General features: G+C 44.3%; 1 protein-coding gene across 3 annotated transcripts in view; it reads left to right on the top strand.

Moving 5' to 3' along the window:
* The window catches only part of CACNB4 (calcium voltage-gated channel auxiliary subunit beta 4), a 171,088-nt gene that overhangs the window by 109,023 nt on the left and 35,822 nt on the right, over nt 1-26,243 (top strand). For all 3 annotated transcript variants that reach the window (XR_008933806.1, XM_056861652.1, XM_056861653.1), the window contains one exon: nt 24,490-24,609. Coding sequence is in view for 2 of the 3 variants with exons in the window: in XM_056861652.1 (XP_056717630.1) it covers nt 24,490-24,609 (120 nt within the window). In the remaining variant the exon portion in view is untranslated. The remainder of the gene's footprint in view (nt 1-24,489; nt 24,610-26,243) is intronic.

Below are 26,243 nucleotides of genomic sequence, written 5' to 3'. Positions count from 1 at the left end.
CATGGTTGGGTCTCCTCAGTTTGCCATGGTATGGAGTGTTTTTTTTAGTGCTTTCTTTCCCACTCTGCTTTTCTGATTCCAATTATCCTCCTGCTATGGGTACAGGTAATTTATGTTGTCTGTATGTTCCCCCGCCCCCTCCATGGGACAATAGCTGGAAAGCAATTAGGGAAAGGGTTTTTTAAAAAAACAACAATGAAAAACTTCCTCTGTTGTGGTCCCAGTCTGAATCGGGGCAATCCATGTTTGCTATTTCCACTTAAAACCTTCAGGATATCCCTTCATAGAATTTCCAAGTGCTTATTTATTTATTATTATTTATTTATAGTTTGCCTTTTGTCACTGGGTCCCAATGGGGACTCAAAGTGGCTTACACTGTTCTTCTCTACTCCATTTTATCCTCACAATAATCTTGCGAGGTGGGTTAGGCTGAGATTGTGTGAGCAATCCAACGTTGTCCATTGACCTTAGAATCATAGACTCATAGAATCATAGAGATGGAAGGGACCACCAGGGTCATCTACTCCAACCCTCTGCACAATGCAGGAAATTCACAACTACCTCCCCCCACACACACCCAGTGACCCCTACTCCATGCGCAAAAGATGGCCAAGATGCCCTCCCTCTTATGATCTACCTAAGGTCATAGAATCAGCATTGCTGACAGATGACCATCTAGCCTCTGCTTAAAAACCTCCAGAGAAGGAGAGCTTACCACCTCCTGAGGAAGCCTGTTCCGCTGAGGAACCGCTCTAACTGTTAGAAAATTCTTCATAATGTCTAGACGGAAACTCTTTTGATTTAATTTCAACCCGTTGGTTCTGGTCCGACCTTCTGGGGCAACAGAAAACAACTCAGCACCATCCTCTATATGACAGCCCTTCAAGTACTTGAAGATGGTTATCATATCCTCTCTCAGTCTTCTCTTCAGGCTAAACATATCCAGCTCCTTCAACCTTTCCTCATAGGACTTGGTCTCCAGACCCCTCACCATCTTTGTTGCCCTCCTCTGGACACGTTCCAGCTTGTCTATATCCTTCTTAAATTGCAGTGCCCAAACTGAACACAATACTCTGGGTGTGGTCTAACCAGAGAAGAGTAAAGTGATACCATCACTCCACGTGATCTGGAGATTACACTTCTGTTGATGCAGCCCAAGATGGCATTTGCCTTTTTAGCTACTTCATCACACTGCTGACTTCCATGACAGAGTGGAGATTCGAACCTGGTTGTCCCAGATCCTAGTCCAACACCGTGCTGGCTCTCATCACATGGCAACGTTATTTGTTTTGATGAAAATACACAAATCAGGAAGCAGTGCTTATGACTACCCTGAGGTCCATCTCTCTGGTCTCTGTGCTGCTGAGCTAGAAATAGTCTGACCCAGCATGATGACAATTAAATCAAATGCATTGGAAATAAATGGGGTTTAGAATAGCTATGCAATAGATGTGTTTACTTCCCATGTCAGTGTTCCCCACTGCATCCTTTGCCACCCTGCTGCATCCTCTCAGACTTTCTGCAGTGTATGCTTATCCACATAAACACAGCTGAATAAATATAATCTCTAATAATTAAAACCGGTATAGTTGCTGCATTCACTCAGGGATATTTTTAGCAGAAATTTATATTTCTCCTAAGATGCCAGTCTACAGGTCTTATCTGGATGCAAATGATTATGCAGTAGTGGAGTGTATGTGTATGTGACAACGCATAGGCTATTCAGGTAAGGATTGTGAGGATATTACAAGAGGAATAGCCTCAACATGAATAGGGACAGCACTGCTGTCCTTGTCCCCACTCCTCTGTGAGATCAGCATTACACAGATGTAGTTTGTATGAGCATGGGCTCTGGACATGTGATTGGTGAACCAGGTTTTGCATTAAAATGGGAGTGAGAACAGTGGGTGTAATACTGCCTTGCCTCTCACCCAACATATTCAGTCTACCCCTAATGCAGGGGTCCCCAATCATGTTAAGCCTTTGCACACTTCTGAAGTTTTGTGAATGGGGAGTGGATAGGGTTGCCAAGCTCCAGGTGGGGCCTGGAGATCTCCTGGAATTACAACTTATCTCCAGATAGGGATGCCAGACTCCGGGTGGGACCTGGGGATCCCCAGGAATTACAGTTCATCTCCAGACGACAGAGATGGGTCCCCTTTGAGAAAATGGCTGCTTTGGAAGGTGGACTCAGCATTATACCCTACTGAGGTCCTCCCCAGGCTGCTTCCCCAAATCTCTAGGTATTTCCCAAGTAGGAGTTGGCCATCCTAGGAGTAGACACCATCACAAAATGACTGCCAAAGGGGCAATCATAAAATGGCTGCCATGGTGTAATGTGGCCAATCACACAATGTTGCAATGTTGCAAACCAAGTTTCTCCCTACAGTGGAAGCAGCTATTTCCGAATGGGTGCTCCCTGTAGATACAGGTCATTTATGCATGGTTGGTTTATCTCACGATTCTCCCACGATTGTCTCGGTTCTCTGTAGGGGTTATGCATTATGTTCCCCTCCCTCAGGGCTCAGCTTGCTTTCATTCCGTGATTTTCCCAGGTTTTCCAATCCCTGTTTCATCCCGAAATTACATTTTCTTCCAAGATTATCTTGGATGTGAGTAGGTGCATAAGGCAGCCGCGGGTTGATCTTCTCATGACCTGACACGCCTCCATTCTTCAAGTCCTCCTCCAACTCCTCCTTCAGCCAGCCTTCAGCCATCCCAGGAGATGGAGGCGGCCATGGTCAGCTCCTTCTCTGGCCCTCTCGCTGCATTTTTTTAAAATAAAAAAATTCTGCTGCTCTGATGGAATATCGATATATCATCAAATCATCCAAAATACTACTCAAAATCGCAGAGAGAGGCAGTGCAGGCTCGGATTGTATGTTTGCTCTCCCTCCCCTGCATTTGCGTGAGGACTTACCCATGGGGGTGGGGGGAGTGAGTACACGATCCTAGGCTCCGCTGGCTCTCTTTGCAATTTTGATTAGTATTTTGGGTGATTTGATGATATATTAATATTACATCAAAGCAGCAGGGGGGGAATTAAAAAATGCGGCGAGGGAGCCCAGAGAAGGAGGCTTCTTTTTTAGTGAGTTTCAGCAGTGTGTGTATGACAGAGAATCTCCCACCTCCTTTTCTTTTGTGCAGTTCACTGGGACAATGGGAGAACTTGCCTCTATACCAAAGCTTCTTAAACTGTGGGCCGCGACCCTATATGGGGTCATGTAACTGAATGTGGGGGGTCATGAAAAATGTGGCAACAGTATGCAAATTAGTATGCAAATTTGCTTTTGTCTTTAATAAATGGTAAAATTATATGTATACCAAAGAATTTTTTAAAATAAATTTCTTTATGGTTTATTATCAGTAAATGTTTGATTTGTATGTGTGTGTAAAGTGCTGTCAAGTCGCAGCCGACTTATGGCGACCCCTTTTTGGGGTTTTCAAGGCAAGAGATTAGCAGAGGTGGTTTGCCAGGGCCTTCCTCTGCACAGCAACCCTGGTCTTCCTTGGTGGTCCCCCATCCAAATACTAACCAGGGCTGACCCTGCTTAGCTTCTGAGATCTGACGAGATCAGGCTAGCCTGGGCCATCCAGGTCAGGGCTAGCCTGATCTCCTATTTTATATACGTATATACCCGGGGCCACATAAAAATTTCTCGAGCGAAAAGGGGTCGCGAGTGGAAAAAGTTTTAAGAAGCCCTTCTCTATACCATCTATTCTAGTCAGTTTCAGCAGCGTGTGTATGATGGAGGATCTCCCCCCTCTTTTACTTTTGTGGATGCAATTCTGTACTCCATTTTGCTAGAAGGGTTATGAAATGGCCACTCATGCGGTGGGGGAGAGGGGGGTGGGTCTTGGTGACGTTTTTGTCAGAGTAAGCGCTACTGCCAACAACAATGCAGCATTTAAAGTGGTGGGGACTCAGGCGCTTCCTGATTTCTGCTCGTGATTATGCTGTGCTCCTGAGACTCTCAGGACTTTCTTCACTACAAGCAGCACCCATGCATAACGTTTCCCAATCTTGAGATTTAAAAGTGTGAGACAAGAGAGAGACAAACCAGGGATATACTAACCATGCATAAACGACCACAGACTTCCTGCTCCATTGAGGAAGAAGGTTGGCTCTTTGCTTTGGGGAAGAGCTGTTGCCTCTCTAGCAGCTTTGCTTTGCCTTGCATTCTCTTTTGAGCATCACATTGCATTTGCTGGTTCTAAGGTATTTTATATTTCTGGAGAACGCTAAGTGCAGATTTTTTAAATTGTCTATTACCATGAAGTTAGCCTCTCCTTAATGCACCAAAGTTTGGAGTGTATTAGCTGTCCCCCCACCTTTTCATAATGGTTGAGTGGTTTGACATGTAATAAGTACAGCTAAAATGGAAATTCCAGTCATTGTTCCTAAAAGTAACCGTCTGTGGACAGCCTCTTGCTATTATTATATGTGCCTTTGTATCACATCTCCTCTTCCTCTCTGCATTTCCCTCTGTATTGGCAACATCACACCCCTGCAAACAGTTGTCTGACAAAGCAGCAGGAAGAGAGGAAGCTGGGCCACTGAGCACACTTTTTTCTTGGCTACGATTTTCCAAAGGGCCTTTCAAGTAGGAGGCCGGGTAGGTGGCATCACTTCCCTGCTGAACTCTCTTCCTTCCTCAAACTCTGCCATCCCCAGGGTTATTAGAACATAAGAAAAGCCATGCTGGATCAGACCAAGGCCCATCAAGTCCAGCAGTCTGTTCACACAGGGGCCAACCAGGTGCCTCTAGGAAGCCCACAACTGTTCCTTTCAGCTTCCTTTTTACCAGGTTTCTTATTTTAGACAAGTTCCCTCTTTTAAAGTCAAAGGTAATTGTGTAAGATTTCCCAGGCACTTTCCCACATACATATAAATTAAATTTGATACCATTGTGGTCACTGTTGCCAGTGGATGTGGCCAGTGGATACCATTGTGGTCCACTGTTGCCAGTGGATGTGGCTCAACCACATCCACATCCCGTGCTAAGTCGATGGCAGCACTATAGAGTATTAAGCCCAGGATCACCTCCCCTCTGGTTCACATGAACACATGAAGCTGCCTTATGCTGAATAAGACCCGTGGTCCATCAAAGTCAGTATTGTCTACTAAGACCGGCAGCGGCTCTCCAGAGTCTCAGGCAGAGGTCTTTCCCATTACCTACTTGCCTAGACCCTTGAACTGGAGATGCCGGGGATTGAACCTGGGACCTTCTGCATGCCAAGCAGAGGCTCTACCATTGAGCCACTGCCCCTCCCCTGTGGACATGGTTGGATCCATGACCAACTGTTTGAGGGCACAGTCATTGAGGATGTCTAGAAATTTTATCTCTTTGGCTTGACTGGAGCATGCATATATCCAGTCAATATGAGGGTAGTTAAAGTCTTCTATTATTACTACATCACCTTTAGATGCTTTCCTGATTTCATTCTCCATCTCTAGATCACCCTGAGCCTTTTGGTCAGGTGGCCAGTTGAATGTCCCCAGTACTAAATTACCTTTGGGGCCTGGTATTGTCACCCACAAGGATTCTGTGGATGAGTATGCCCTTTTTATGGTTTCTAGTTTATTAGACACTATGCCCTCCTTGATGTACTTAGCAACACCCCCTCCAATATGCCCTTCCCTGTCATTTCTATAGAGTTTATATCCAGGAATGACCATATCCCACTGGTTCTCTCCCTTCCACCAGGTTTCTGTAATGCTCACTATATGTTTTCCTCTAAAACCAAGCACTCTAAATCCCCCATTTTTACTTGGAGGCTTCTGGCATTGGCATAGAAACACCTCCACACTGGTTCTTGTAGGTTATCCGGGCTGTGTAACCGTGGTCTTGGAATTTTCTTTCCTGACGTTTCGCCAGCAACTGTGGCAGGCATCTTCAGAGTAGTAACACTGAAGGACAGTGTCTCTCAGTGTCAAGGGTGTAGGAAGAGTAATATATAGTCAGAAAGGGGTTGGGTTTGAGCTGAGTATTGTCCTGCAAAAGTATTGTCCTGTAAGTATCAAGATAATGTGCTAATGAGGGTATGGTATGTTAATATGGAACCATTGTATCCTGAAGTGATCTGTTAATGTGTGTAATCCAAAGCTAATCTGTATGGCTATTGTTGAATGTTGTCTTTGTCTGGAGGTTTTTCAGGGCAGGAAGCCAAGCCTTATTCATTCTTAAACTCTCCTCTTTTCTGTTAAAGTTGTGCTGATGTTTATGAATTTCAATGGCTTCTCTGTGCAATCTGACAAAATAGTTGGTAGAATTGTCCAGTCTTTCAGTGTCTTGGAATAAGACCCTGAAAGACTGGACAATTCTACCAACTATTTTGTCAGATTGCACAGAGAAGCCATTGAAATTCATAAAATTGCACAGAGAAGCCATTGAAATTCATAAACATCAGCACAACTTTAACAGAAAAGAGGAGAGTTTAAGAATGAATAAGGCTTGGCTTCCTGCCCTGAAAAACCTCCAGACAAAGACAACATTCAACAATAGCCATACAGATTAGCTTTGGTTTACACACATTAACAGATCACTTCAGGATACAATGGTTCCATATTAACATACCATACCCTCATTAGCACATTATCTTGATACTTACAGGACAATACTTTTGCAGGACAATACTCAGCTCAAACCCAACCCCTTTCTGACTATATATTACTCTTCCTACACCCTTGACACTGAGAGACACTGTCCTTCAGTGTTACTACTCTGAAGATGCCTGCCACAGTTGCTGGCGAAACGTCAGGAAAGAAAATTCCAAGACCACGGTTACACAGCCCGGATAACCTACAAGAACCAATGAACTCTGACCGTGAAAGCCTTCGACAATACCTCCACACTGTTTCTCTCTTTCTTGCCTGGTATGTGTCCTTGGGCTTCCGTAAGTGGCTATCCTGCTTTATCATCCCCTTTCATATCTATCCCATCCCCATGAGGACAATCAGAAGCATTTTTCCCTTTGTCCATTTGCAATGAGTCTGCTTGAACCAGATGCTTATCAGCTCCCGTCAGCTTTCCCCCCAGGTTCAGTTTAAAACTGCTCTGCCATCTTTTTTATGTTATGCAGCAGCAGTCTGGTTCCATCCTGGTTCAAATGGAGCCCATCCCTTCATACAGGCCTGGCTTGTCCCAAAATGTTGCCCTGTTCCTAACAAATCTAAACCCCTCCTCCCTACACCACTGTCTCACCCACGCATTGAGACTCTCCAACTGTGTTTGTCTAGCTTGTCCTGCGCGTGGAGCAGGTAGGAGGTCCTGGCTTTTAGTCTCCTGCCTAGCAACCTAAATTTGGCTTCCTGGACCTCAGGACTACACCTCCCCACATTGTTGGTGCCAATGCACACCACAACCCCTGGCTCCTCCCCAGCACGATCAACCAAACTATCTAAATGACAGGTTATGTCCACAGCCTTTGCACCAGGCACGCAAGTCACCATGCGGCCCATGTGCCCACCAGAAACCCAGATGTCTACATTTCTAGGGATTGAATCTTCCACTACAAGAAGCCCCACTCCCCTCAGAGGCATATCCTCGGTACAAGAGGATATCTGTTCATCCACCAAGGAAGAGCCAGGGGAAGATTTGGAGAAGGACATAGGAGGGGTTTAGTGGCGCTGAGGCCGAGGAGGATTGCCTGCCAGCCCTTGCTCAGGATAGAAGCAACCCTGGTGGCTACAGAGGGGGAAGATAATTCTGACTTCACCTCTGACTGATCTGAGGCCAAGGAGGCCCCACTCAGATGACCTACTGCGGGAAAAGGGGTACTGAAGTTGAAGGTTGGTGGACCACCCCCTCACATGGTCCAATCCTTTGCTCTTTGTGGGTTTTTTTTTTTTTTTTTTGCTTTCTTATTTTTCTTTTTTGGTGTGAGTTTAATTGATCATTCCCCTTGCTTTCTGCTGACATGAGGTTGCTTGGTGACTCTGTAGGACCCCTTGCCACAATGTACTGGTCACTCATTACCTTTCAGCATTGCATTTTAAGCCGCAAAAGAGAGAAGATTTGATTACGTTATTCTCCCCTTTGCACTTGATGAGATAAATATATGAGTATACATCTGGAGAGAGATTGTCTTGTGCTTCAAATTGTGAAAATCATGGCTTGATCATGGTGTTATACTGTTAGTAAAACTCGTGCCAGAGTCAAATCACCCCCTGAGGCTGCACAAACCTTGTGCTCATTTTCTTGCCTTATATAATCTAGCAGTGTTTACTTTTGAATAAACACCCATAAGACTGGGCTGTAAGACTAATTTGCAGAATTCAAGCTCAGAGCAACTGAGTGGTTGTTTGTCAAATGCAAGATGTAGAATTCCCAGTGATGTGTGTATTTTATTATTTATTTATTTATATTTTTAATTTATGTCCTGCTCTCCTTAATTGGGATCCAAAGTGATGTATCACATGTTCTTCTCTCCTCACAACAACACCCTTGTGAGGTAGGTTAGGCTAGGCTGAGAGACTATTATAAGCCCAAGATAACTTGCCAAGCTTCCATGACAGGGCAGGGATTTGAACCCAGCAGCCTCTGGTCCTTGTTCAACACTCCAATCGCTATGACATGGTAGCTTTCCATTACATTATAGTGCGGTACTATAATGAGTGAAATTTCTTCCTACTTCAAAGGATGTATCTGTTTGCATATTGCTATAAATTTAAAAAGCAAAATGAGTTTGTTTGTGGAGCAGTTCTGTTTCCTAATATTGCTCTTTCCAAATGGTGAGTTTTGGCACCCTAATAGGGTTCCAAACGCTAAAATTACAAATATATAAATGTTAATAAGGTCCACAATCAAGTTAAAAACATAAGGCCTCTAGCATAGGCAAAACTTTCACATTCAATATATACAAACATAAACACCTGCGATGTACAATCTTACATTGACCAAAGTAGGATCCAAAAAGGACCAAACGGGACTCGCCTTGTTTCCTGCCCTCCAACTACCCTCCCCTCTCCTCCCAGAGCCTTGCTGAGCCGGTTTTGCTTTCGTTCCTTCCCTCGTTGTGGTGGTCGTCTGGGGCTGCTTTTTTCCTCCACTGCTCCAGTCGGAGCTGTCCTACAAAATGGATGTACGTCATCACGTAAATGACGTTGATCCCTGTCCCCAAGTCCGCCTCCTGAAACCTCCCTCTGGTTGCAAGGAGGGACCTGGCAACCCTACACCCTGATGGATTGGCCTAATTGATGGTGAATGATCTCAGGGTCTGAGGAATTAGATATCATGTAAGGGTCTGAGAGAGATTCAGTTATAGGTGGGACTTGGAGGTGACAAATATATGCTCAACAAGAGCAGTGCTTAATTGATAGAATGTTGTTGATGATTGCTCAGCGTCGAAGCAGTTGGCATCATAGCATTATAGTATGTTTTGGTGATAGCCCAATCTACCCCTCCCTAACTGGCCCTTCCTATATAATTGATGAAACAGCTTTCATGTGTAACCTTAAACATGAAGTATCACTCTTGCCCTATGCAGCAAGGTTCTGGGGAGGGGGGCCAGATACAATGCAGAAAGATTGGCCCAGACATCCCAAAGTTTGACAGTTCTGTACTGAACAGCTAATCCATCTAGCAAAATAACCTGTAAATTAGTCCCCCCCCCCCCACACCTCACAGTTATCCCCTAGAAAATATTTGGTGATAGGGATGAACCTCTATTTCATTGCTGGAATTAAGCTGATGGAGTAACTGAAGTACTCTGAAAAAGGGGGAACTTGTCTGTTGTGCTTTCTTCTGTTTCTGACCATTGCTGATGGAGTGAGGAGAACCGAATTGCGGGGCAGGGCTGGTCACTCCGGCAATGAGGTCCCTTAGAATGGCTAGGGAAGCATATATATCTAGCTGATGAATATATGTTTCATTTTGCTTGCGTGAATTTCGGCCTGAATCTTCACTGGCTCACAAATTAGATCTGAACCTATTCCAACCCTCCTTTATAATTCTTTCTCATTTGTTTGTACTCAGATAAACGTCTTGGTTTTTACTTTTGAGCTCAACACATGTTAAGAGAACTGTACAAAATTAAGGAAAGGATTAACTTTCCATCCCAGGCTAGATCATCCCCCTTCTGTGTCAGAATCTCATAGATCAGGCAGGAGCAATGTTCTGGTTGTTGGTAGCAGCACCCCTTTTCCTCCACCTTTAGTAGTTGGAGATCTCCAGATCTCCTTTCTCTGTTCTCTAGAACATCACCTATGTAAATATCATTTAGATGGTACCAGTGGGGGATGAGACAGAGAGAGAATAGCATATTTAGCACAGGTCATTTGGGGTTTTGTTTGTAAAGGTCTTTGAAGTTCTTTCATGTTCTTTGAGATAAGCTAAGACCATTAGAACATTAAGGGTGAAAGAAACAAGTACTTTGAAGGAGCATTGGCCCAGAAGGGAACATCTTTATCTGAAATGGCTGTAACATAGTCTGCGTAATCTCAACAATGTGGTGGTGTAAATGTTGAGAGATAAAAGGATGTGCGCGCGTACAGGTTCTCAAGCTTAGACTGTGTCTTGTGATATTCTCCAGCTGAGAGGAAACAACAGCCTTTTATGTAGGGAAATTTCCCCGCAGTCACTCCAGCGACTTCTTTGGGGCTTCCTTTTGATTATGCATCCCTTTTCTGACAGAGGTCGCCTTGTTCTCCCTGCATGTTTTGTCCATGTTTTCCAGATTCTATTTTAGCCAGAATCTGGAAAATGCGGGAAAAACGCGTGGAGAGAGCGAGGCAACCTCTGACAGGTGGATAAGGCAGGCATAATCAAAAGGAAGCCCTGAAGCAGTCAGCGGGGGTTACCACGGGGAAACGTCCCAGCATAAAAGGCCAACAACCCCTTTGACTTGTAGCTGGAAGAAAAAGTAATATTGAATTGGTTCTTCTTCTTCCTATTTGTTGTCCTTTAGTGGTTCAGACAGCTGAGTGGTAAGAGTTCTTCTCCACCGGGAGAAGGGTCTTTTGCCATGGCCAGCCCCCGCTCACTTTGTTGGTTCTCTGCTCTCACAATGAGCAATATTATTTTCTAGCCCCCCCCCCCACTCTGCACACTCTTCAGGCTAACCCCAAGAGCACCATTTGGCCATATTTTTCTCTTATATTGAAAAATACTTTCAATATATATTAACAAAAAATAACTATTTTGTAAAAGCAATCAATTTGGGTTTTAATTAATTTTTATTAAGACATTTAAGCAAATATGTTTTGAGTATATAATTTGATATAGCAATTCAATTTGTCTAACATATTAATTCAATACAACAATTATGTTGAAAATTGTACATCTATACATATGTGATAAATTATAATAAGTGATAATACTAAATTAAATTACAAATATTAATTAGCAAATAACAAGAAGTTAATTATAGAAATAAACGAGCAAAATAATAAATTATCGTAGCGAGGCTTCCTTGTATAATACATTGATTATCCTACCATTAAGAGCTGAAATAAATCGTTTTCTTCTGCTCTTGAGCATCCTAGACAAAGTTGCCCATGTGCAAAGCAAGGATTTTGCACGTCAAGGCCAACTATTTTTAATAGCATAAATATAGCACAGTTTTTGTAAACTGTGTTTTCTTCTACAGTTTAAATATTCTTTCAGCAGGACCTATTCTTTTAGTGTTTCTGGCAGTATTTTCTGCTCATTAGTAAATGATGTTCTTCTTTTATGTGAGCAGTGTTTTCTTCTTTTTTTCATTTTTGCTTTTGAATATTTTAAAAGAGTTCCTTTTGCTTTGTTAGGAATATCTGTGTTGTCATAATGTATACAGTTCTGAGGGTTTGTTGGCTTGGTGCAATTGTCAAACACTTGGTTATGAACAACAGCAAAGATGTTTTGGATGCCTTCTATTATGCTTGAAAGGATGGAACTGCTCAGAAGGCAATAGTCACACTGATTTTGCCCGGTGCGTCACCTGAAGGTGGTTTGTGGGCCTTGTTGTGGACTCTCCTCTCAGGCTTCTGAACTGCAGTAAAGACACAGGATGCGGATTTGTTTTACTTAATGGAGAGGCTGTCACAGATATTGTCAATTTAGGCAGGTACTGTTCATTTTGAAAGAGATTGCCCTGGAGTTGCAATGGCTGTGGCTCCCAATGGGACAACTTTACTGTTTGTAAACAGGAGGTATGAGGTACTTTTATTATACAGGTGGTATCTGTCAGCTATTTAAAGCTGAAGCAGATTTGTTGCCGTTGTGGTGCCGTTTCACCTGGTTATTGTGACAGCAGCTGTGAGTAGCACCCCCCCTCCCCAGCACCATTTTGGCCTTTAAACTACATCTGCAGGAAAGCATGCATGCCTTAGGCACATCTGTTTTGTTTCCTTTACAAACAGGCCTCCTGCTTCTGTGCTCAACAGCCACCTTGAAGAGTTTCAGAGGTTGCCAAGACCACTGTTGATTAAGGAATTACAGAGCCGCAGAGAAAGGAGTGATTTTTGATGCATAGCTCAGAGAAGTTGTTCAGCCCCCTTCGTTTTGTAAAGGAGGGATATTCTCCACCCTGCCTTTACCTTCCTGGCTCCTAGTGAGTAAACCGTTGCTTCCATTGCAAATAGCGCAAGGATGTTTGGGAGATCATCTGAGCTAGTAGGTTCCGATTCCCTTCATTTTTGGCACGGCAGCTCCAGAGCATCCCAAAGCTGGTGGCTAATTTTGAAACTCCTAGTTTATCTTCTGATGACACCCACATCCTTTTATTATCATAAATGACCAAAATAGGCCTTGGTCAGATGCTAGAAAGCAGGCCTTCCGACACAGGTTATTCATGTCAGAGAGTATAGCATGACCTGGATGTTATATGGCCTTAATACTACAATTTAAAGTGAGTGGAAAATTTGCCTCATGTGAGCCTAGGTAGTCTAGGTAGTATATTTTTCACCCACCCTTCCTCCAAGAAGCACAGGGTGTTGTATATGGTTTTCTCTTCCCTGCTTTATCTTCACCTCCAACCTGTGAGATAGCCAAGGTTGAAGGAGAATGATTGGTGAGTTTCATGGAAGAGTAGTGTTGCCAACCTCCAGGTACTAGCTGGAGATCTCCCGCTATTACAACTGATCTCCAGACGATGGAGATCAGTTCACCTGGAGAAAATGGCCGCTTTGGCAATTGGACTCTAAGGCATTGAAGTCCCTCCCTTCCCCAAATGCCAGCCTCCTCAGGCTCCACCCCAAAAACCTCCTGTCGGTGGTGAAGAGGGACCTGGAAACCCAATGGAAGAGTGGATCTTTGAGACTGGGGCTTGGATCCTGCAGAAATTTCCATGAAATAAAGGGATTCCCAACCTTGATGTGGATTTTCCAAGCCTCCTGCTGCAGCTCAAAATGCCCCTTGAAATGTTGCTCCCAATGGAATTGGTTCCCTTAGTCTGGGGGCGCAATCAGAGGCCTGCAGCAGGAGGGGGATATGAGCAGATCACCACCCCTTTTGTCTGTGGAAATCTTCCATGGAATTAAAGCCAAGTTGCCTAGATCCTAGTTTAGGGTTGCCAAGTGCCCGGTGGTGGCGGGTAAAATCCCACCAATCCACTGGGCTACCTGCCGACCACCTGAGGGCTGGCGGGCAACGCAAGTGCGTTTGCCCGCGAGACGCGCCCACATCACTTCTGGGTTTACTTGGAAGTGACGGGGATGTTCTAGCAACCTCTGCCGAAACCATAGAGTTTTGGCAGAGATTGATAGAGCGTCCGCATCGCTTCCGAGTAAACCCGGAAGTGACGTAGGTGCGTAGTGCTAGGCAGTCGCGTGCATCGCATGCTGCTGAAGAGCTCCCGCCGGTGGAGCAAAGGGACCTGGTAAGCCTATCCTAGTTTGATGCTCTAAGCCAGGGGCATCCACCACCCCAGGAGGTCACCCAGTCCCTGATCTCCCCTGACCCACAGCCCAACCACTCCATTCCCCCTCTCTCCTGGGACATCACAGCAGCCCTGGCCAGTGCCACCTCAGCCCGATGAGCCCCAGTGCCTGGCTTCCCCTTGCATGGACCTCCATTTCCCCCATAACTGCATCCATCTCAGCAGGGTCTCTCAGTGAGGAGGGTAAACAACGGGGACCCATCCTCCCTGCTGCCGAAGGCTACTTTTGTTGGGCCAGCAGCATGGAAAAAAAGACCACTTCCCAGCCCTTCTAATGATTTCTCAGTGTGGTCCTCAGACCAAAAGGTTTGGCTGACCCTGCTCAAAGCACAGCATCGTACGGATCCTCCTCCTCACTCACTCGCTCGTTCATATCATGTTGGGGGGGTACCTTTCTCAGCAGTGACCTCAATTTTATAGATTTCCATCTCTGGATATACCCACCAGAGGTGATTCATGCTTTTATTATTTGCTCATGGTTTTGCGTTGTACTTTTGTACTGTCGCGAGTTGGCCGTTTGATCTGTGTGAATGAGTGGTTAGGGCCTGTGGCAAAGGACTGTTAATGTCTCTTCATCACTACAGTGGATCCCCTGAATGACTAATTCACCTGCAGGGGTGGGAGAAGTGCTCAGCAGGGTGTCTGTGTGGGAGTGAAATGAGCTTTTGCAGATTCTGTGTTGTGGAGAGTTTCTAGCTTAGCTTAGCTGAAAAGTTCGGTGAGGAGTGTGTGTGAGTTTCTGGGAAATGGCACAAATTACTCTCTGACGATGTGATACAAGCTGTTCTGTCTGCTTATAAGAATACATTTGTCCTGCGCTATGTTCTGCTTGCATATATGCAAATAAAACAAAGGTTACAAATACATCATAAACCTCCAGCGTGCTCTCACCCAAAGGAAACTTAGGTCATTTATGCATGGTCGCTTTAACCTCCTTTATTCCCTTTTTCAGCCAGGATCAAAGTAACCCGGGTAGGGGGAAACTGTATGCATTGGCTGGAATGATCAGGGACGAAACTGTGTGCTAATGGAGGCATGAATACAGAAAAGCAGTCTCCCTTGAAGAGGGGTTTGGAAGGCTCAACTTGAGAAAGTTGTACGCTCGCACTGTGATTCCGGAATGAGCCAGGATCCACGGTTTAATTCGGGCAAGAAGAGGAATGGGAAAAGCCGGGTTTGTTTTGCGTTGAAGCAGCATTGAGCCAACAAGGAATGAGGTAACGTGCATACCCAAAAATTTGATCCTGGCTGAAACAGGGAATAAAGGAGGTTAAAGCTACCATGCATAAATCACCTTATAGTGATATTCCTGGAACGTTTCTCCACTGAGTGAAGTTGCATAACTACTGCTTAACTTGTGGCAAGCTGTCTTCATCTTATTTTTTAAGGAAAATGATGTTGTGATTGGAAAATGCTGGATGCCTTCTGGCCTCTGAGAAAAGACTCTGGCCTGGGAACCAAGTCTGAGGCTCCCCCTTCTCCAACTCTACAGTCTGTCCCTCAGCCGTCTTGCTGTGCAACTCCGCGGGTTTCCCCATGCCTCAGAAAGGGGACAGGGAGAGGGTTGCTCTATCTTGTTCCTTCTCCGTTCCCTGGACCAACATCTTTATCTCTCTCCCTCTCTCTCTGCCTTTAAAAGTCCAAATAGCCTCACCCCTTCTCTGGGTGTATTCAGCCTCTCCCTGTGGAAGGGCAGTGATTCGCTCCTCTCCTGTTATTTCTACTGGGCTTCTGGAGGACTCCTCCTCCCTTCCCTCCTGCCCCGTGGGCTATGCCACAGGCTTGGCTGGAGTAGGCTGCTGGCTCTCAGTCCCTGGCCCTGCTTTCCCCTGGCCCTCCCAAACCCATGCCTCTGGGCCTGGGTTGTTATTTTAGAGCTGACCGGCCATTAAAAAAACGTCATGAGGGCCAGATCTTGGTTGGCCTACAGCACAAAGGGACCAGATGATGTTGTGCCCCCCTTTTTTCAAATGCTGGAACAGGCCCTCCTCTAGGATCCTTGCAGCATTTTAAATGGCTGAGTCTAGCTCTAAAATTGTCTCAGCATCCACAGGTTGGGCCTGTGGATGATGTAACGTCTAGTTTAGCTCCCGGTCAATACATGCTGTGGGCATAATTCCTGACATTTTATAAGCTCAGTTGCCACCCTGTTTGTGACCATTGGAGAGTTGAATGCAAGGTGCAGTATTAGCAAGTTGAACTTCACTCAGTCTACAAATTGAAGTTATCTTAAAATTTTCGATGCCGTTTGTTCTTTGTGTTGTGTGTAAATGAGGGCTCTGGATTCTATGTAGCATCAGTGAAAGCTGCTAGTAGAGGTGGACTTCCCTCACCTCCCCCTTCCCCACAGCAGCAACCTGTGACCTTCAAAAAGCTAATGCTGATGGTTGGGAGACCTGGGTAGATCCATGCCTCATAGGTTGTTGCCCCAAGGAGAAAAAAGCAGGGGACATAACCCTTTCTGTTGGCACAAGAGGCTAGGAAGGATGATTTTACTTTCCCCTTCTCAGTGCAGCCACCCACATATTGTGGCTTTTCATCCACATGGGTCCCCAAATCCTTGGCATTGACTTTTTCAGGCTAACAGGTGGTTGCTGGAGGAAAGAAAAGGTTTGGAAAATCCATCTCTTCCAGGATCTTCTGCTGACACTGCTTGAAAGCAGCCCAGGTATCCTGTGGTGATAGATAATAACATAATCCCTGCAAGTCATTAAAGCGTACAGTATTTAATTCCTGAAACCCTTCCTGGATATTAATTTAACATTCTTCTCTTGTCAACTGACAGCTGGAGGAATTAGCCAGCTGTACAAGAAATGAAAGAGTTTAAAGAGCCTGATTCAATCATGAATGAGCACATTTCAATGGGAAAAAAGCGGAAGTTCCCATGAAATAAATCTGCTTGGGTACTTGCGCTGAATGCTAATAATAGGCATCTTTCTTTCTATAATTGTGTACAATCCTAGAAATGGAAAAAAAAAATTCTTCTCTCAGTATGAATCTTTGCTATCAGGTGTTTTAATGGAATCAATGCTGTTTAATTACAGAAAGAGTTTTCATATCGCCTTTTTAGTCCACCAAAGAAAAGTGGCTTTCGGTCAAAGAGTATCTAGTTCAGAAGTTCCCAAGTTTTTTAAGCCTGCAAACACCTTTGAAACTCTGACACAGGGTGGTGGGTGCAACCACAAAATGGCTGCCAAAAGAGGAGGAGCCAACCACAAAATGTCAGGGAGAGAGGTTATGCATGACTGTAATAATAACTCTTGACCATTTCAGGCAGCTCTGCTTTACAGGATGCCTTTTAAAATGAAAATATTGTTTAAAATATTTTCTTGCATTCACACAGCTTACCTTCAGTCACGTAGTGAGCATCCTTGTGCTGTGGCAGCGGCTGCAGCAATTAAAAAAAAATCTGTATGATGATCTTTGACCTGGTTTAAAAGTGGAAAGATTTTTATTTTTCAGGCATGTATAAAATCTGTAGCTGACACCGTTTTCTAGATGAGCATCTGGCATAGAAATATTGCCTTTCTAAAGCATGCCAAGTAGCTGTTTTCAGCATATGGCTGCTGTCTTTTTACAGTAATATGAAATGGTTCTTTGTGTGATTTTTGGCTAATACCTTTGGGCAGAGAGGGGGGGAAATCTTGAAACTCTGAATTGGGGGGGGTACTTCTTGGGGGGGGAATTGGAGAAAAAGCGAAATGCTTAAAAAAAACATAATAGTACTTTAAAACATCAACATGCCTTAGCATTTCCCCCTGAATATTTGTTGTCTCTCCCCCCCCCCCCCCCGGATATTCCTTGCAAAGTTTTTACACTATATCAGAACCCAAACTGTGGGTCAGAACCCAAAAGCGGATCACGACTTTCTCGCAGGATGGTCAGGAGGGAGGTGAAGGAACAGTATGAGCTGGCAGAGGAGGTTCTAAGAGACTCGGTAGCGAATTTGGGCTCTGCGCTGCAGTGTCTGAAAAGGCTACGAAACATGGCCTACTGCTCAGTAACGCTATGAATTTATAAACACTAAACACAAACAGGAAAAAAAATAAATTTATTCCATGTTATTTGACATGAAATTCCAGTGTTTCATGTTGAGAAGGAAAAATAGTAGTGAGGAATTTCTTTGCGACTGGGTTCTGAAGAGCAGCGTAAGTTTAAAAGTGAGCGTCACACTCGCAGTTTGAGGACCGGCGCACTACATGCTTGCAAACATCACTGAAAAGGCACGTTCATGTCTATCGCGTGGTGTAGTGGTTAGACTGCCAGACAAAGGGCCAAACTAGATGTTTGCTTTGTTTTAAAGAGTTGGGTCTGGGTTTCCCACAGCCTCATAGCAACTGTGGGGAATGGCTATTTTTTTAAAAAGCAGAGCCCGTTTGGGCTTGGAATGCTACTGCCGTGGTTAGGAAGGGCTCTTAAATACTGCCTTATACTGAATCAGACCCTTGGTCCATCCAAGTCAGTATTGTCCACTCAGACTGGCAGCAGCTCTCCAGCATCTCAAGTAGAGGTCTTTCACATCACCTACGTGCCTAGTCCCTTTAACCGGAGATTTCGGAGATTGAACCTGGGACCTTCTGCATGCCAAGCAGATGCTCTATCACTGAGCCACTGCCCCCCCCCCCGCCATTTTCTGTGCCAAAACACTTCTGGGGGGGGGAGTGATTTCCCTGTTTTTGCTTCTCCAGGGGAATAGAATACTCCATGTGGAATAGCAAAAACAGTGAAATAACTTCCCTCCCTTCTCTGTGCTGTTTCGGTGCGGGAAAATGTTTGGGCAGGAGGCAGGCGCCTTCTCCCCTGCAGTGGAAAGAGCACAGCGTTGTGTGGAAGCTCCCAAATAAAGCAGAGGCATGCTGTGTGCAGGAAAAAAAGTCTCCGATCTCAGCGTGGAAAGAGCCCTGGTTCTTCCGTGCAGTTTTATATACAGTGTTCTGCATGCTATGCGCCGCACATTTAAGATGGTGCCACACTTTCAAACCACAGATGGCGAGGATTAAACACAGCAAGGCAAAGCCAGATTGTCTCTTTACAGAAATGAGAATATTATGGGAAGAGGTGTGAAATGTCTGTTTGACAAAATGAACACTTGTGGTAGTGACAGGCTGGAAGAATTCGCACAAAGAGACATTAGTGCAGTGCCTTCAGAAGTCCCAAGGTTGCTTTCCCCCCTTGCATCAATACTTTGATCAGGATCAGGCTCCAAATAATTATACACAGTAATTAGCTACCCAGTGGATGAACACTGGAGAAGTTGAATATGTTGTGCCTTGAGTGTCAATAAGGGAGTGCTTGACACTGGATACTTTTGAAAAACTGTACCTCATACTTTGCCTTTGTGCATAGGCAGGGTACTTAAGAAACCATAGGTGTGTCAGTATTACGGAAGGGCAAAAGAAAAAAATTGTATTTTTGGGATCTGGAGTTTGGTGAGGGCATAATTATCAATATTCCAGGTAGTTTGGGTCCCAAATGCCAGTTTTGTATCTGGATTCGTTTTTTTTTTTTTTTCAGGATTCTGAATTTATTTGGGTCCACTATTCCCTATAGAGAATCTTTCCTGGGAGTTGTGGCTGTTTTTCAAGCAAATGACACCAAAATTGCCATGGAGCTGATGCTGCCTGTCCACTAAAGAACCTTCAAGTTTCAAGTAGATTGGATCAGCAGATCCAATTCTATGGGACCTTGAACAAGGTGCCCCCCAGCCATCCTACTTGACTCCATTGTTTCCTTTGGGAAAAAATAATTCCATGTTTTCTCCAGGGCAAACAAGCCAAAAGCCAAACACACACGAGCAAGCAGCAACCACTGGCCAAAAGCCTCCAATGCAAATAGAATCAACAAGCCCAACAGAACAAACATCAAACTGGGAAATCCCAGCAGAACTGCAGCCCAATGTGGCAAACCCAATACATCCAGTTGCAAACCAGAGAATCCAAGCCAAAGAAACTGAAGCAAGGAAAGGGATGCTATTTCTAGCCGAGTAGATACATTGTCAAATCCCAGAAGCCAAGCAGAACCCAGGGCCAGTGTGGGAGTGCTAGCCCAACAATGTAAAACCAGAGATTCCAAGCAGAGCCCTGACAAACTCCCCCTAACCTGTGATCCCATTTGCATGTGACCCTCCCCCTCCTTCCTGTTGCCTGGGAAACCTGCAAAAATGCAAAAAACAAAACAAAAAAGCCCCTCCACAGTTTGGCGCTTTAAAATGCTGGCCCTGGATATTCTTGGATATCCCTGAATATTTCCAGGAATATTTGGGATTGGGGATACCAGTATTTGTGTGATTCATGAATATCTATCTGGATCCTGAATATACCTGAAAAATACCAATATTTTTCTGCTATATTTTCAGACCGGATATATTGGAGCACACATCCCTACTCAGTATATTGTGGGTTTTTAGACACGGTTTCCCCCCACCCTTAATGCCAGTAAACTTGCAGGTTATTCTAGAAAGTTATTCTAGAAAGCGATGGCCTTAATTTCATGGATTGAGTTATAAAGAAATAAACACCTCTGAATTTTAATTTCATTTTTCCATCCCACATTTGCCCCCCATTGGTGACACAAAGTGACCCACAGGGCAACAGAAATATATAATTTAGACAAGCAAGGACAAAATATATATAAGACAAATCCAACTCCTGGACTGGTTTCAGATCCAATGGACCAACTCAGGGCCACAGTCTATGAGCCAAGGGCCAAGAGCCCTTTGATGCTTGCCTAAGGATGAATACCCACAATGGAGAAGCAACAAATGTTCTGCCCAGATCCCATTCAGCTGGCACAAAGATGTCCCCAACGTTCCTTCCCTGGGTTAACTTTCCAGAAGCTTGAACCCTTTACTACGCACCGTGACCAGTGAGGCCATTGGAAGGATGATGCCAGGCTAGTCCTGGAAAGCGGAGATGCATTCAGAATGCTTGCAGCGTTCTGTGAGGCTAAGGCCACGGAACAAGACAATGCTGCCCTATTGTCTAGGAAGCGCTCTTTATCCAAGAAAAAAGGCACAGCCGAAAGATGCTTGACCCACAGCTAGACATACTGTTCTCTCTCGTCCTCTCTGGTAAAATAAAAACTATGGTTTTGGGGGACTGTGAAGTGGAACTGGGGAAGTATGGTTGACTTCGGAGATCTCGTGTGCTTCCAAAGCGTCATTGGGTCTGTAGTATAACGGTAGCTCGGAAGCAAGCCAGTGTTCTTCAGCTATATATTGTAAGTGTTTATTCTTCTCTTTGATTTATTATCTTCCAGCTGTAATTTTTCTTTTGGCTGCCGCTGAGTATAGGTAGCCAGTAAAATAGTCACAATAACCCCTGGCATTTTTATAGGCCTTTATGTCTTCAAAGTGCTTTATGGACGTTAATTAATCGGCTGTTATCTTTGGAACCCATTTGGTCTTATAGTCACAGTTAAAGAGCTTTGTTATTTTATGCACAATTTTTTCTCTCCTTCTTTCCACCGGCCCTACCCCAAAGCTCTTATCTGGAACATGGCTATTTTATGGTACATGTCTATTCTGTTATCTGATGCAGATAATGTGATATACTTCAAAAGAGGGAATACAGCTATATGGCTTTTAAAAACGCCTTCTCTATGCTTAATGCACATGTGACTGAACAAGACCTGTAGCCCATTCAAACATTATAGTTATAATGGGAATGTGATATGATTCAGTACCTCTTGTATTTGCTAGAAGTTGTCGCTTTTCAGTGCCGTCTTATCTGAAGGCAAATTCAAACACATACACACCCCGCCCACTGCCAAAAATTGTGGTTATAAATTCCAAACAGCGTGGAGAGCCAGGGTGGTTTAGTGGTTAAGAGCGGTGGTTTGGAGCGGTGGACTTTAATCGGGAGAACCGGGTTTGATTCCCTTCTCCTCCACATGAGTGGCGGATTCTAATCTGGTGAACCAGGCTGGTTTCCCCACTCCTACGCATGAAGCCTGCTGGGTGACCTTGGGCTAGTCACAGCTCTCTTAGAGCTCTCTCAGTGCCACCTACCTCACAGGATGTTTGTTTTGGGGAGGGGAAGGGAGGGTGATTGTAAACTGGTTTGATTCTTCCTTGAGTGGTAGAGAAAGTAGGCATATAAAAACCAACTCTTCTTCAAACAGGAACCACACTGTTGGTAAATGGCTCAACACCAGATAGCATATGGAGAGTCAGCATATTAGCCCTTCGACATTCCTGACAGTTGTGGGTGCTTAGGGATACACCAAGATGGCGGATCTTTCTTACATATTATAACTCATCTGTGTAATAGATTAAAAAATGATATTCCACCAGGTGAAAGTGTTTTTCAGTATGTTTTTTATGGGGCCAGTAACATTGGAATTAATCCTCTCTGATCCTCTTCTCTAAAGTTCCCAATCACCTCCTGAACTGCTGCTGCCATCTCTTTCTTCAGCTCTGTCACTCTTGCATCCTCCAGTTTCTGACTTTCAGCTTGGGTTGCCAGTAGCTGGCAACTAGTGGGCATCTGGGGGGCAGGGACTTAGGAGGGGGGCTGTCAGCATGACAGTGTTAACATCCTGTGTTACATTACAAAGAAAATCCAAAAAGGATTTCTTGCCTCTCTAGAAATTGCTGGAAATGTTTCTGGCGATTCCTAGAGAGGCATGATGTCATTCCAGATTTTCTCTGGCTCTCATCCCTGATTTAAATAATTAGTCCTGCTCTTGTCAAATTCAAGCTCCTGTATATTCTTCCTGCCCTGCCCCGGACAGCCCAGGCTAGCCAGATCTTGTCGGATCTCACAAGCTAAGCGGGGTCAGCCTTGGTCAGTATTTGGATGGGAGACCACCAAGGAATACCAGGGTCATGAAGCCGAGGCAGGCAATGGCGAACCCCCTCTGAACGGCTCTTGCCTTGAACACCCTGACTTGACGGCACTAAATAAATAAATAATAATGTGTTTTTCCTTCCGTCCTACACAAATGCACATCAGGCACTTGATGGTATGAGTGCTGTCCACAGCCCGGTAGACTCCAATGTGGTGGTGGAAACGGCCATCAAGTCACAACTGACTTATGGTGACCCCGTAGGGTTTTCAAGGCAAGAGAATGGTCGGAGGTGCTTTGCCATTGCCTGACTACCATGTGGGCTGAGAGAGTTCTGAGAGAACCGTGTCTGGCCCAAGGTCACTCAGCACGCTTCGTGTGGAGGAGAGGGGAAACAAATCCGGTCCAGCAGTTTAGAATCCACCGCTCTTAATCACTACACCACACTGGCTCCAATACCTATATGAAATTATGTTTCTGATAATTTTTTTAAAAAAATTGGTATTTCAGAGATGGTGGACGGAGCTAATATGCACCAGGCCAATGCTGGTGCAAAACTGGAGGCCCAGAATGTCTTCAGCTTTCTTTGGCTACAGGAGAATGGCCCACAGGACAGTGATATCCAGAGCAATAGGAATAGAAAACTGCAGTGTTGCCATTTCTTTTTTTACAGTAATCGCTCACAGATTCAGCTAATGCTGGTCTTTAAAATGCTAATCTCTCGCCCAAGACACAAGGACAGAGATAACCAGGTAGTACATATCTAGATTAAAATTAAGTTTGAATCTTAACCTTAACAGCTTCTGCCCAAAACTCCGCCCCTTCACTGTAACATCAGTTGAAATGTTGTTCAGCAAGAATTGACATGTGGTTGTTCTGTAAGAGGCTAGCGGTTTGGTGATTAAGGGTAATATAAATTTTTTACGGGGTTCGCCATGTAAACGACAATCTAAGATAATGTGTTGTAAGGAGTCTGGCTGGCCTGTTCCACATGGACATACCCTCCTGATGAAGGCAGTCTTAGTAAATCTCCCGTATAAAACCTTAGATGGAAAGGAATTGAGTCGTGCTAGCATAAATGCTCTCCGTTGAAGAGGCTCCTCAAGTGTACTAAAATATTGCTGCATCTTTCTGGGCAATATTGACAAACCCATTTTAAGTGGGGAGCCCCCCTCCCTCTCTCCCCTTCCTTTCCCCTCTTTTCCTGTTTCCCCATCCTATCTCCCTTTGGTTCCTCTTGTCCTTGTCTCTCCTTGATAAGTCAAGCTGTGATCCTTTTTCTCCCCCTGTGACTTGATATTGTTACTGTCGCCATAAGAATATCTCTCCCTGTTGGGAATTTACTTAGGCGCCTTAAACTAGATTAGATTTATTAGTGTAAACATTCAGCATTTTTAATTATTTTTATTGTTTATAATTATAGGTATTTATGTATTGTATTTAATTATGTTGCTAGCTGCCCTGAGCAAGGTGTCACTGGGGGAGGGTGGGATATAAATAAAAGATGATGATGATGATCTTTATTCAAAGGCTTTCTGAGATTTCAGTCTTGTAATAAGTTGTCTCCCTGTGTCCAATGTTGCTAAGTTTATGATGCATACATATAAAGGGCAATAACCAGACCTGCTGTTTCTGACAAAAAAAAAATTCCCTCTGTTGAATTTGCTTCTTAATCTAAAAAGAGAAAGAAAACAACCCTGAAAAGTCAAGGGGAAAAGCATTACGTTTGAAACAATACATAAAGCTCAAAGATAAAACTAGTTAATTCATGTCATTACTTGTGCATATTTGGCTTCTTTCTGTACTTGATCCATCCATTTTGTTAATAATGGCCTTTCTTTCTAGGGATCAGCAGATTCATACACAAGCAGACCATCAGATTCTGATGTATCTCTGGAAGAAGATAGGGAAGCAATCCGCCAGGAGAGAGAACAGCAAGCCGCTATTCAGCTTGAAAGAGCAAAGGTACCTCTTTTGTTTTCTTTCTTTCTAGAAAGAAGCTGGATAAAGGGATGGGGATCAGATGGCAGGTCTGTCAAACTGTGTTTAAATAGGGAACTAGTAGCTACCTTTGCTGATGGAGATCTCATATTTACTGGGAGGGGGTGGTGCATTATTAACATGATAACGGACATTTTTGAAATGTGTTTTTCCCAGTTAGGGGGTTGGTTGGATCCTGCTGCTTGGAAGGTGATTCTCACCAGTTCCTCCTGCTGCAGGCCTCTGACCCCCCCCCCCCCCCGCTATTCCCAAAGGTCCCCTGTTCCCCAAGAGCAGCGATGGGGACAGGGCAAGGTGAGAAAGTCACAGTCTTTGTACAGAAGTCCCCTGTGGGATGCAATTCAGTCTTTTCTATTTAAACTGCAATCAAAAGGGGGGGCTGCCCTTTACAGCAGAAGAAAAAGCCAGTAGATACTAGCCTCTCTTTTTTTGTCCTTCTGGTTTTCAGCTTTTCTGTCACATTTTGAACGTGGTTTCTTGTCTTGAGGGAAATCGCAAATATTCAGTACACAACAGGAAATCTGGAAAATAGGTTGTCAAAAATCTTTATGCAGCTCTTGGTTCTCTTTTCTTCTTTATCTTTCTGTCTTAAATTGAACTAAAAAGAGGCTGAGCCTGAACCTGTACACACTGGAAAATACCTTGCCTGAAAATATCCTTGGGACAACCTTTTGCTTGTGCAAATGACGATGACGAGACGCTATTGGATTATGATATAGTGTCAGACACACAGAAGCATAAAACTTCACGCAAATGCTGTAGGGAGATTTGTGCACGTGCCGAAGGAAGAGGCCACATAAATGTGGGAAAGTGTTGCATATAGACTGTCCAAGACCTACATGACTTTTGGTCATTGTGGACAGTTGTATGTGTTAACTGAACCAATGGTATAAAGTGGATCCTCATTTCTATACCACTTCACAAAAGAGAAATGGGAAGTCCTTTTGACTCATACAGATTGGTGGAATCTCTTGTTATTCAGCATGTAGCAGTTAATTCAAATCCTTTCAGAAAAGCTTAAATGAATGTATAGAGAATAGTCATGTCTGCCGCTGTTGTACAAGTTGGAAATTATGGTCATAATTGCCCTTGGCCTTTAAAACTGATGAAAAGACCAAGGTGAATGGTCTTTTCCATATGCTTGTCTTATTCCTGATTTTCTTGGGAGTCGTTCCAGAAGCACTGGAATTCGTTTGGGCCCAGGTCTTGTGCATGTCTTCCCTTCCTCTGCATTTTCACAGTTGTGAAGTCAATTAATTTTTTGAAATAATCGGGACTTTCAAGGGAGGATGCTGCCGTCATCAGTGGCATCACCACACGCGCTTTTAAATTTTTTGTGATAGGGCCGTTGAGAAGTTACAATCTTGGGAGAGTGAAAGTATGGACAGTGAGAAGGATTATGCCAGCTGGCCCCATCCCAGCTTTTATACATCTTCACTATAACTTGTGAGGTAAAAGGGTAAAGGTGAAGGTCCCCTGTGCAAGCCCTGGGTCATTCCTGACCCATGGGGTGATGTCACATCCCAATGTTTACTAGACGGTTTGTTTACGGGGTGGTTTGCCAGTGCCTTCCCCAGTCTTTTCCCTTTACCCCCAGC

Source organism: Euleptes europaea, chromosome 15 (assembly GCF_029931775.1).
Source record: "Euleptes europaea isolate rEulEur1 chromosome 15, rEulEur1.hap1, whole genome shotgun sequence".
Classification (NCBI taxonomy): Eukaryota; Metazoa; Chordata; class Lepidosauria; order Squamata; family Sphaerodactylidae; genus Euleptes; species Euleptes europaea.
This window is presented reverse-complemented; position numbering and strand designations above follow the sequence as displayed.